At 30.7% G+C, this 14,221-nt stretch overlaps 1 protein-coding gene across 2 annotated transcripts in view; it reads right to left on the reverse strand.

Annotated features, from left to right (window-relative positions):
- The window catches only part of LOC145276962 (short transient receptor potential channel 7-like), a 946,690-nt gene that overhangs the window by 706,652 nt on the left and 225,817 nt on the right, over positions 1 to 14,221 (reverse strand). The window contains exons 2-3 of one of the 2 annotated variants that reach the window (XM_080128502.1): positions 14,067 to 14,102; positions 2,949 to 3,266 (exon numbers count right to left, since the gene is read on the reverse strand). In XM_080128502.1, coding sequence (XP_079984628.1) covers positions 2,949 to 3,266; positions 14,067 to 14,102 — 354 coding nt within the window. The remainder of the gene's footprint in view (positions 1 to 2,948; positions 3,267 to 14,066; positions 14,103 to 14,221) is intronic. The other variant, XM_080128503.1, reaches the window with a different exon arrangement.

Genomic DNA, 14,221 nt, shown 5'->3' on the forward strand with positions numbered 1-14,221 from the left:
AAATTCGTACAGTTAATGAACGGATATAGAATGCCAAAGTTTAACAGTCCGTGTGAAGAAGTTGCATCTACAGATCTCAAGAGTGAAAAGTTAGGTTAGTTAAAGTAACAGTTTTTTTTTTTACCAGTGAGTGATTGCTGGTAATAACTTGTTTGAAAACTCCAATAGGTTATTATATCTACGTATAATCCTATAATTTTTTTTTGTGTGTATTGATATTCATTAGACATCTCCAAAGATGTGTGTAAAACGCCAACATTTTACACCATAAACGGCAACGTCATCATTTCGTGTTTATATTATTTTTTGTGTCAATTTCAACGGATGGTTATTGGCGCTAAATTGGTAAATGAAAGTAATGTTTTTTTTGCTATCGGATTTTCATATTAACATTTATATTATATTGATTTAGAAAAATGAATAATTTAATATATATGTATTTATTAATCCGTTTGGTTTATACTTTTCCCTATACAATAAACAAATCATCTGCAAAATGAAACTTATCTTAATAGTTTTACTAAATACTATAACTTTATATAGTTATACTGTAACTATGATACGGTTTCTTAGAAGCCACCGTACATTTAAAAAAAAAGCGCAAAAATAAAGTTGATACTGCATTAATTCAAATAATCAAACTAAAACGAAATTTTTATCGATCGATGCTGGATTTCCAATTTTAGCTTTGCCAAAAGTCATATATTATATTATATGAATATAATTTTTTTAATATTGAAATCCTCTTATAAAACATTCTATGTTTAAACTTCACACCAAAGAATACTGGAGAGAGAGAGAGAGAGAGAGAGAGAGAGAGAGAGAGAGAGAGAGAGAGAGAGAGGGGGGGAGAAATAACTATTCTTTTATTATTTAAATTCGTCACCTTAAAAATATTTCAAAATATAAAAAATAGGGTGATAATATAAAATATAATGATAGTATGATAATATAAAAATAGTATGATAATATTAAATTAAATTACAGTTACATAGTGTTCTCATATGGGATAATTTTGTAGCGCGCGTTGGAGGTACCTAATATTCATATTAAAAACTATTTTTTCTACTTATTCCAAAAGAAAATATAATTTTGTTACATATGGGTCGTAGAATTGCATTCCTCTACAAAAAGAACAAGCTAATTTGCATATTCTTTTACACATTCATTTTAATTAATTCCCTAATAGTTATTTCGTTTTCTTATAGGATAATCATCTTTACTTAACTATTCACGTGTAATTATATTCATGCAGATATTCTTCATGATTTATACTTGCGTAATAAAAAGGTCATCGTAATACAAAACTTTTTCTATATATATTTATGTATACATATATATTTTTGTTTAACAAATTTTGCCTAATAAACTTCTCCGTCAGTTTTTGTGTCTACAAACATGAAACCTAATATATAGGATATGCGAAACTTTATATTTGGGCTGAACCGTGGAAAATCGGCGCAAAAGTGTGAAAATTAAAAAAAAACCCAAAACAATGGAAATTGCCAGGTGAGCGTCGAACGACGGCATTACGAATATACATGCTTAATGTAATAGCTACTGGTTCATATTTTAATTTTTAGCTTTGCGGCAAACATGTATTTTTAGCTCAGGCATTAATGTCAAAGGAAAAAGTGGATGGTATACTAAATGTTTTGGTTTCGATTCTCGGTGATGACGTAAGTGTAATTTTTCTTAGCTTTTTAAATCATAACTATCATAACTATATATTCGGTCCAATATTAAATAATAATAAGTACGAAGTAGGCATTAATTACAATATTATATTTAAGCGTATTTTACAAGCGGGCAATACCGATAGGTTTGCTAGTATAATTATAAAACTCCGTGAACCGTCCGACCACCCTCGCTTGTAGATTGTCTATCGAAAAACATTGTTGTCAGAGAAATCAGTTTGTATTTAATAAAATCACACTCCTTTCGTAGATCAACCATATCGAGTAAAAAAAATCAGTCCTTGTTTAACGTGTAAACATGTAGATATAATTTCAATCATGAAATATGTTATGTTATGTATTGGTTGCGATTCTAGCACATGGTACTCAAATCACACTTCGTTTTGTAAATCATGACTATATATTGCGTACAATATAGTATGAAATAATTGACTTAGTGATAATAACTACGAAATCTGCGTAAATTAAAATATAATATTTAAGCGTATTTTACAATCAGGCAACGCCGGGCGCTCCTGCTAATTAAGGAACGAAACTCTGAATCTCATAAAAATATTAATTTACAATTTTCTTTTTATTTTTGTCATAGTTTCGACTTTTATGTTTGCGTCATTTTTCTTTATTTTCTTTTTAACTCGGGCCGTTTCTACTTGCTTGCATAATTGGTTTTTCGTGTTACTATTATCAAAACTGATGTTTATTCTGAAAATCGAAAATCGAAAAATATAATTTAGCCGAAAGAAATGTTACGTATTTTATTGCCATATCATTTTCATCTAAATTCAATGCTATCTACTTAAATGTCATGTCGAAATTACAACATTATTGGATAAAATATTTACTTTAACGATCCAACGATCCGTCATTATTTTGTTTTTAGTTTCACATTATTATTTTGAAATCCCTTTACTTCATGCAGTTTTCTCCCCTATAAATATATTTAAAAAATCTCGGTTTCTATTTAACCCATAGTTGGGACCCTAACAGGTACTACCACTCCGGGTCAGAGTAAACCTGGGAGCAATGACAATTAAAGGGTGCCTCACCATCGGATATAATTTAAGGTCATATCCAAGACCTAATTGTATTTTGGAATTTTTAAACATCTTACTAAGTTCGACATGACAATTAAGTGGATAATATTGCTTTTAGCTGCGATTCTTATTTTACGATTTTCGGTATCATTCCGAACAAGCAGGTGAAAACTCAAAAGAAATATGATATTACTAACTCTATGGAATTTCAACTTACCTTGTGTTCTTTCTCTTTTTCTTCAAGGCTCTTTAATTGTTCGCTGAGTTCAAATGCAGTTAGTACTGGGTCGTCGCTCGACAGGGCCATGTAAGCCGTGCTGGCTAACCCCCGGTACGCGTTTAGGCGAGAACGCGAATGAACGAAGCGGTCAAACTTTTTGTGGTTGATGCATTCCGTGCACAGGCAGAAGTAATGGTGTGGCGTGTCGATGCAAAAACCCTTTCGCAGCAGCATATGTACAATGTCGAAATTGTTGCACTGAGCGGCCAGAACGATGGGCGTAATATCTGGCGAGAAATTAGAATTGTTCTCATCCTGTAAGAATAAAAACAAAATAAAAGAAAAACAATAATAAGCTTTCTATTTGTTGCTTAACAAGATTTTATAAAAAAAAAAAAAAGAAAGAAATCTGTAAAACTTACCGTCGGTAGATTTTGTTTTTTTGTGGGGAGGGTATTTCCATTTTCTTTTAATTAAAATCACTATTACGTAAATATTTTCAATCGGGTAGTTTCTTGTTTTTCTAGCGTTTCAAAATTTGATCAGCGCTTGGCATATTTCAGTGATTTACATAAATAAAAAAAAATGAAAATCAAGGTAAGCTAACCAGGTTTTGTTAGCTAACCTTTAATTTCATTATTTATTTTTTTCAAACCATCATGTTAATTGGTCTGTATTCAGCCATAATTAATTTGTGAGTTAGAAGAAGAGAGTGAATTCAATTCTATAAGAATAAGAATAGATTAGAATTCGATATAATTCCCCATTACAACATCTATAATTTTATTGATATATTTAGTTCCTGATGAATCCCAAGCAAGACGTCGCATCCCCATTATGTTAGCTAGCACCTTCTCTACTCTTGTGATGAGATGCATTAGAATTCAAAATACCTTGGTATAAAAAGTCCCCTCTATTCTCCAACTAAATGTTTGTATACCCTTATTAAATGAATGAACCATTCTATATTTACCAATATATAATTTTTGTGACTTCATATTTTTCCTATATATATATATATATATATATATATATATATATATATATATATATATATATATATATATATGTCTCCAGAACAGAAAGAGAACTGAACTTCTCTTTCGCATGTGATATATGACCGTTTTCCTGTACATCCTCGCCTAGAAATCCTGATGATGTCCCTGAAATAGGGACGAAACGTTGATTTTATTTTTGCTTTTACTATTTTAGGTTTTTCGTTTTTATTCACATAACGTCTAAAGCATCGTTTATATCTTGCTTTATTTTATTCATATATATATATATATATAAATATGTATATATATATATGTATATATATATATATATATATATATATATATATATATATATATTCCCTTTAAAATAGTACGTATGCCGCATAAAGATAGCACCTGTACTGTTTTTATGTTTTATGGAACCATTATGTCAGAGTTTTTGAGAATAGCTCGCGTTACTTTAAAATTAACAGATTTTATATCACCAGTTTCTAGCTTAGTAATAAGGATGATAAAATAAGGTGGGGATAAAAATAAAATAGTTAAACAGTTTAATAAAGCATTTGTTCGTTATCCTGATGCTTTTGAATCGTTTAAGATTAACCAGACTATATTAATAAAGGAAATCCAAAAATATATTAGCAATGTATAAAATGTATTTATAATTACATATAATAAATTTATATATATAAAAAAATGTATATGTCTAAAAATATTCTTAACCTTTATATATCTAATTTTAAATAAATAAGAATGTAAATATACTAAATACTAATCATAGTGGGGGTGATAAGTAGTTAAATGGATTAATCCTAATCTTATAAAGACAAGACCGATAAATTAAAAAAAATATATCCATTTTTAATGTGGAAATTGATGAATCACACAGGTAAGAAATTCATTTTTATAGAATGAAAAGGTTAGTAATTGCAATTAAGAATAGGAAATGGGATCAAATGTTTGTAACATGTCTTCTTCCTAAGATTAAGGGTGGTGGTGTTTGATCAACACTGCTGGGGAGCCATGATGTAATATACTGTTTTGTTTTTAAATTCCCGAAACAGTGTTTCATGGTAAACAACTGATGATCCCTTGAAAAATAACTTATTTGTATTATAGTAAATTCGAGAGCGAGTTGATGCTGTGATTTCAGGTGATTAAATGACTTACTGACTAGATGGTTTTCTAACGAATGATAAAAAATATTTTTTGTATAGTTTTAAAGGTTAAAAACTTCAAAGACTATATATATATATATATATATATATATATATATATATATATATATATTGCCAACAAAAGTTCCTTAACAACGCCATTTGCAAACATCTGGTAGCACACAACATTCCCTTAAATGATTTCGGATATGTATCATTAAGGACATTTCAATAGCATCCTGTGCCTCCCCATTATCGAATCCTTACTCATTCAAGCAAACAAACCAACCAGCAACAACGCTCGATATGAGAGGGGAGAAGATATACGTAAATACTTTTTAAGCGGTTTTTATAGACTTTTTTAAAAAAAAATAAATTCATTAATTATAATTTCTTAATTCATCACGTGCTTGACGAAGCATCATGGGAGTCGAAAACATTTGCAGATAGGCCGGGTTCCTGTCTGCAGTCGAACAGAACATTTAATCAATGAAACCCCAACTTGAAAGAATCTATGTAAAATGAAACAAGCGAGAATTGACTCTGTTGTTTAATCAAGTGCGCACGCGCAAACATACATGTAATATATACGTATATGATACACATATCATATACATCCATGTATGTATATACATATATATATACACTCGTGAGCAAAAAAAAAAAAATGGGACAGACAAATTTTATTGCACTAAAAGCTATATTGGACAAAGAATAATTGAACAAGGAAATTTAAAGGAGACTAATAACACAGAACAAGACATTTACTTAAATAAATGCTTAGGATGGAATCGTATTCACTTTTGATTTCTTTAAAAGATCAATCCTTTTAGACATGCTCTCGACTAAAGTGGAACACAGTGAAGAGGAGATGCTATTCCATTCGCTTTGCACAACTTCCTACAGTTCGTAATTGTTTTCAAAAGTTCTTCCGGCCAATGCACGAGATATTATGGACCAAATATTCTCGATTGGGTTCAAATCGGGGCTTTGACCTGACCAAAATATCACATCAATTGAATTATCAGAAAACCATTTTTCTGTGACTTTAGCAGTGTGTGCAGGGACATTATCATGTTGAAAAATAATGTTCTTGGATATTCACAGCTTCTGGATACTTGGTAACAGTCCTGTTTCTAATATTCAAATGTGTTCCTTTGCATTGATTGATTTCTCACATCTAATAAGTTCCCCAACTCCTGCTGCAGTAAAAGTTCCTCATTCCATTATCCCTCCATTCCCGTGTTTAACTGTCGTGTTTATGGAACTTGGCGAAAATCATGCTCCATGTCTTCGATTGCACTGTTCAGGAGCATCGGGAGCATCACTAACAAGACAAAATCTTGATTCTATCTAACCGGAAAACATTCCTGAACCAGTCTGTAATTATCTTGCCATAACACGTGAAAAAAATCTCTTTCTATTGTCGATGTTCTTAGATAAAAATGGCTTCTTTGCATGTCTTTTAAGGGAAAATCCCATTTCTTTCATTCGTCATTAGATATTGTATATCAAGAAAGAGAATTTCCAGATCCTGTTTTTAATTTTAACTATGGTCAACAAAAGTATTTTTTCGATCCTTCAAAATAGTTAATTTAAGCCTGTGATCGTCCTTCAAAGTGGATGCTCTAGTGCGACCAGATCCAGATTTCCCTTTTACCAAGCGTTCGACTTTGAACCAATTTGTTTCACTGTAGAAAGCGATGTTTTCACATTTTCTTTTCTTAAAATATCAAAAATTTGCTTGTAAGTCGTTTTGGACGGCCTTAATCCTGCAATTCGGTTTTTTATATCCTCGCCAAGATGCGGTCTTACATTTTTAGGATAAATTTTTTCGCTTATTATTATATGCTATAATAATAATGATCTACAAAATTTTCAGTTAAACTTACAAAAATGCATGGAAAAATATCGAAAAATCGATTTCTTTCTACTTTCCCTCTTGGCCCATTTTTTTGCTCATGTGTGTACATGTATATATATGAAATAAAACACACACATACATGTATATAATGTCAGATATACATATATTATGCACGTATTTTGTATATATATATATATATATATATATATATATATATATATATATATATATATATATACATGTCTCTCTCTTTCTCTCTCTCTCTGTATATATATATATATATATATATATATATATATATATATATATATACTTTGGAATTGGAAACAATTCATTATTTATGCATCTTTGATTAAACAATACTGAGTTCATTTTTTTCCAATTTTGCTGCTAATCTTTTCTATTCGCCGAACGGTCTTTTTGTTTCGGCTGGTACATTATATAGTATGGCTCCCAGTGGTTGTTGTCATCTATAATCCCCCGCCCCCAAAAAAATAACAACAACAACAACAACAACAACAACAACAACCCCTGTCGATGATCGGAAGTGACAATCGAAAGTGCTAGAGAATATGGCTGAATAACAACTTCTTTACACCATACTATATAACCTACCAACCGAAACAAGAAAGACCGCTCGGTGTAGAGAAAAGATTAATTCAGCAAAATTGTAAAAAATAAAACGAACTCAGTCGTGTTTAATCAGACATGCTTATATATATATATATATATATATATATATATATATATATATATATATACACATATATATATATATTCAAAGTATTATAAAATAGATATAAAACCGATTTACAATTTGTGTTCACTAACCAGCATAAAACTAACCTCCGTATAACCCTTTAAATCATGGCACCACTGTGTACCTAGGACATCAGACACATTTGCAGGGACGGACTTAAGTTGATAGAAAAGAATCTAGCCATTTTGTCTTCGGGCTATTGCGGATATTCTTTTAGAGCTAAGGAAACGAGGAGTACAAAAATAGAATTTACATTTTTATGTAAAACGCTTGAGTTTGTTGTGTTAGGGATGATTGGGATCTGAGATTGTGTTTGCGGCGTTTTAAAAGGAGTGATGGATAAGGTTTATACTGTAAGAGAAAAGAGTGCTAGTTAAAACATTTTAACAGAAAAATATGTAAAATTGATGAAAATAATTAAGTAAAAATTACTTTGAATAAATAGAGTACAATGAAATGACTGATAATGAACTATGAATGTCAAAAATGTATAGTTCATAAATGTACATACTTACAAAATATTTTATAAACACAAACTCTTACTGTTTTAACAAACGGAATGGAAGAAGAAAAAAGGTAGAAAAGGGAAATAGGAAAGTAAAATATTTAATAAAGATAACAGAACAGTGCTAATGAATCCCACCCCCACCCTCCACACAGACACATACACACACTATTACTACTACTTGTCCTGGGAAAATGTTTGTACGTCTACAGAAAAATATTTATTAAATTTTCCAAAATACTTATTTAGTTCTGAGATGTAAAAATTGAATTTTGTTTTAAAGCAGTCGCCAATCGGTGTAACAATATGTGCGCGAGAAGTAATGCCACGATCACCAAATCTTTAGAATAAGCATCGTTTGCGTCAACTGTCAAGAACTTCAGAACGAACAAACACAGAAACCTGGTTGGAACAGTAAGGCTTGAGTGTCTTCACTACTGTCTCGTATAATCCATCAATCAAGGAATATTTATTATTCACTAGTTAACCCGTCAATATTTAGCTCAATGTGCATTAATGTATAATTAAAGACTATTTATAAATGAAAAAAAAAACAAAAGACAAATTCTAGTGACTATATATTCATTCATTTTCTGCGGCATTTGCTTCATTTGTCCAGACAAAAAACGTCTTCAAAAATATATTGAAATGATCTGTAAGATAAAATAAAAAAATACATAAACATTTCTTTTCTTTTTATACTGTTCTGTTTTCCCAGTTGAATTATTATCGTAGAAGATTCAAGCTATGCTTGAAAACCGTATTGTTTGCACAAACAGTGAAACGGCCCTTAAATTAATCTGTCTTCTAGGAAATAAATGAATAAATAAATAAATATATATATATATATATATATATATATATATATATATATATATATATATATATATATAAGTCCACCGTCATTGTGCAAGTGAGATATAGGAAAAAATTGTGTATTAATTATATAACTTCTACTGAGAGCGTGTTTAGGGAAACTGGCCACCCCTGGGAAGTATGTTACTGAGATATAAAAAATAAATCAAATGAATAATAAATAAGGAACGTGCATGTGCATTTAATGCAAAAATAAAAATAAAAAACAGTAATTCCATATGTTCAATTGACAAAAATTATATATACAGGCAAAATGTGCATCTCCGTAACAACTTCCGGAAGTGAAAGTAGATAAGAGTGAACAATACTGACATCAATAACAATAAGAAAGACGAATAAAGCTTCCGATTCGATTAAAATTTAGCGTTGAAAACTGTTATCAGCTTTAGTCTGTTAAGATATTCTTCTGTATTAATATTTTTACTTCAATTATGTACATTTTTATAAATTTTCACAGTGTTTTGCTTGCTTTTATTTGTGTTTTAAGATTAGATTTGAAAGTAATGTTTTCTGTTTCAATGAAGACGATAACTAAGTCAAGATTTAATAACTGTATAGAATTATGACGTTTTCTTATCGGTAAGAATTTCAAATAACGAATACAGAATCTAGAAAAAAATACACAGACTTGAACTAAATGATTTATGAAAATAATGTGTATTGTATGTCTTCATGTGAGATTTTAACGAAATTGCTAATTGTTGCATAGGAGACAATATTAGAGAGAGAGAGAGAGAGAGAGAGAGAGAGAGAGAGAGAGAGAGAGACGGATGGTGACATTCATATAGATGAGGGGAATATATTTATACAGATATTACAGAGGGGGAGAGAAGAGAGGAGACATTCATACCTTTTACAGTTCTGCGGATGTTCCTTCTTTTAACATATATCAGAGTGGAGAGAGATTGATCAGTTTTTTAACACCGGAGGGGACATTAGATGGAGATGGGGACACATTTCTTTGATGGAAAGGGGGACACATTTCTTAGATGAGTTATACACAAAGTTCATTATAAAGATGAATGAGAACAATGTTCATATAAATGATTTCACATTACCTTCAATTTGATAGAAAGACGACACGAAGACGGCATTTACAAAAATATGAAATGCTCTTTTATTCCATTTGACCGGTCAAAATGATGATCACATCCAGGAATTCAAAGTTCTTTCTACATGCTTAAAACTTTCCCCTTCGCTTCTAAAGGGGGGCCCTCCTCTGATTCGATCTGGACTCAACTTTGGACTCCGTCTCTCTCTGTCCCTCTCATCTTCGAATCTAGCTCCTATACTGAGAATTCATGTCTGCCATGACGTCATACATGTGTCCAAAACGTGATCAATCCACGTGTCCTGAACATGCGTGGTTCGCATGTTCCCGAACCATTTCTGCAGACAAAGAATTCTTACTAACTTATTTTCGACCCAACTTATTTTTCAATGTTTTTAATTTGCTATTGCTCCTTATTTTCTAGATGACCTTATTTTAATTCAGTTTTCATAAAAAGAATTGAACAATCAAAATTCTTTTTACTACAACATATCTAAACTATTTCATGTGAACTGAACAATGCTAAATTCCATTTCTGAATCTATTTCTGAACTTTGCTTACAAGGTTCGAATCTCGGTCTATCCTAATCTCATTTTTACTTATCTAATGTTTTTCTTACAAAAAAAGGGCTCTTTTCTTGTAACATAACATTCTATTAAAACAATATCTTGCATCAAGACCAATTATATAAACAACCATCCTCTATCTAATTTCGGATTGTTTTAGGCACCGATTTATAATCAGTATTAAATATGGTGTCTGCTATTCAAATCTTGGATGTTATTCTGACAAAGTTTGTGCCGATTAACCCTTGTCAGTTACTTCTCTCAGAATTTGAGAGTCTTTATTTCAAACTCATAACATTCGTATAAATATATTATATATACTTCTTACATACATATATACATATGTGTGTGTGTGTGTGTGTGTGTGTGAAGAGATAGATATAGTAATATATGCCCATCGAATACAAAGCCTCACAGTATCTTTATTAAGAACACCCCGTCAAAACGGCTGGAGTAATTTCTGTGAGTTGATTTTGTTCATATTGATGATGAAATGTCTGTGTTGATGACATAGTGGATACGAACTCAGACTGTAGTACTCGCATATTTATTCACACTGAATGGCCTTAATAAAGCGAAACATTAATTTTGTATATGAATATATATATATATATATATATATATATATATATATATATATATATAACTGGAAAATATTTGTGTGGCTTTTCTCTTAGCATTCAATATGAAATATGTCGGATATTGCAAGGTTTTCAAAATGTTTGTGAGGTATTTGAATTCTTCGTCCAGATATTCAGGACTGAAAATTCTGAAAGCGCGTAAGAAGAAACCAATTATCATCCCTGTTTCTATTTTATTATTATGGTGTGAGTAGAAATGTATGTAATCGTTTTTGTGTGTAGTTTTGCGGTGAACTATCCTTCAAATATTTTCCAGACTAAATAATAATTAAAAATCATACACACCAGACCTTTCTCTCATAAACAAAATCTTCTTTTACCTACACACACCAATAATACAATAATCTGTAACACACTAAACAAACTAGAAATTCCTATTGTACAAACCACATCACTAACCATAAGACATATATTAAAAACTACGAAACATCTCCATAACAAACCAGTATCTAATGGAGGTATATACACTATTCCTTGCCATAATTGCCATCATAAATACGCTGGTGAAACTCAGCGTAAATTGGAAAAAAGGCTCAGTGAACATAAAAGAGATATAAAAAATAGCAATTCTCTAAGTGCATTATTCTCTCATTCATTGCAGCATAATCACACCTTTTACTTTAAACATGCAAAAGTAGTTAAATTTATTTCAAAAAAACAACGCCGGAGACTTCTTGAATCCGCGCTTATCGCAATTTCAAGCACAATTAAACAACGTGCAGGTTTCTATAACATAGCGTCATTAATAAGTAAACTTTTATTAAGAGAACGTTATTTAACTGTAGAAACAGGTTAATCCTCTCACACCTTTCAAACACCCCCAGTAATAATTAACACATAATCTCAATCAATAAATTACATACAAAACATTCATTTTATTTCTGTTACAAACCTATATTTGAATTTCAACAGATATATCTTTTTTCCAGTAAGAATATGAACTGCGTTCATATTTTTAAAATTACATTAACGACTATATGGCGTCACTAAAATTTCCCTCTCTTTAACAGCGCCAACCCTCCACCCTCCTTTTTAAATTTCCAACGTCTTTTTCCGTTTTTCTGAAATAGAACTGCATCACACTGTGCACGTGAAACATTTTCAAATATTTTCTACTGGTATTTTTTGTTTCTTAATCTCATTCATCCAGAGGAAGTCTCGAAATAAAGACGAAACGTTGATGAACACATAATACGGGTTGTTCCTTTTTATTTCTCTCTCGCTATCTCTCTCCCTCTCTCTCTCTCTCTCTATATATATATATATATATAACGTACGGTTTCGCGATTTCTCTACTCATTTTGTGTCCTTTATTTATTAGCCACTTTATATACTTGAAGAAACGAAAATAATCTGAGATTTAACAAGATGACTTCATCTAAAATGTCTACAGATATATAATAGCCGGAATAAAATCTATAACGGGTCTTAAAAAAATGTTGAAATTTAAATTCCATAATAAAGACTTGCGATTTTCTTTTCTTTTTAACAATTATACGAAATATATATTTTAAACATCTGCTGCATGCCAATAATGGCTCCAAGTTTTAAATCGTTTTTAACTGATTTTTGTTGACAATTTTGAGTTGCAGATGTTAAGAATTGCTGTACACGTATACCTTGAAACAGACAAAACAAGATAATATTTATGAAACCGATATCGGAATATTGATTTCGTTTAAAACTATATTCTTTCAGTCACGATTCAAGTTTTAAATATGTTCCTTCGAAATGTAAAATAAATTATATGTTTTTAAGATGTTGATTGCATGGGATAAGCATTTCAGCGGGTCTTAGACCAGGTAGTTGATTTTTTTGGAGATAATTGATGATGTCAAAAACACAGTTAATTGTCCCGACCAAAGCTCTCGTCAAGCAAACAACGTACGAATCTCTTTATTTGAACGGGAATATGCTTATAGTTTACCTTCTGAAGAGTACTGTCGTCAGGACATAACACTGCCCTTCAAAAAATGTACAAATGGCATGAACACACAAAGTGATACTTCCTGGCAAAAGCTCGGATCACAATGGAGTATCAACTATTTGAAAGTGAGTTAATTTCGAAACAATACATATTATAAAATATTTGTTGCATACGATTCGTTGAATAAAAGTTAACAATGTGTTTTAATATTCTTACATGACCACTGAACATAGTTTCTTCACGCCAAGCATGCAACAGTTCATTTAAATTTTCTCTGATAGTTTTAATCTGGTTTCTATTTACGACAGTTTGGGGACAAATCTGGATGGGAAAATGGATCTTGGGTTTTCTGTTCGGCATTCAGGTTAATTTCGTTTTCCTTCTTTTGTCCTTTAGTCCTCACATTCAATAAATGGTGCTTAGCACAAAAGAGAAAGGTTACTGTTTTATTGACCAGAATTTATCCACTTAACACTTATCTTTGGTTAGTTCTTAATCTTGTAGTTGTAGTCTCTTTAGTGCTTTAAAGTATGTAGTTTAATACATTATCTGGAACAATTTCCATTAAAATCTCCTATTTGACATTTCTGTGTACGTTTGAATGCGAGCCTTGAACCGAAAAAAAAGACTATAAAAAGACGTAATATCAGTTGAGAAGTAGGAAGCAGCTTGATGAAATCAATAAACAACAAAAAAGATGAATATATAAAAAAGTAATAAAAAAAAGGTTGGTGCATTGTATTACTTGAATAAAATAGCTTCAACTTACTTGACCTATGGTTATTCCGCGATGCATCTTTCCAATCTAGAAATTGAACAGTTGAGCAATTAATATAAGTTCAAAGAGAAAAGCAGTATTGTTGTTTACTTGCGCTAATATTTATAAAATAATAAAGACAGACAGGAGAATTAAATAAACCATAC

The sequence above is a fragment of the Euprymna scolopes genome, chromosome 5 (genome assembly GCF_053919585.1).
Source record: "Euprymna scolopes isolate OS-2025 chromosome 5, ASM5391958v1, whole genome shotgun sequence".
NCBI classification, from domain to species: domain Eukaryota; kingdom Metazoa; phylum Mollusca; class Cephalopoda; order Sepiida; family Sepiolidae; genus Euprymna; species Euprymna scolopes.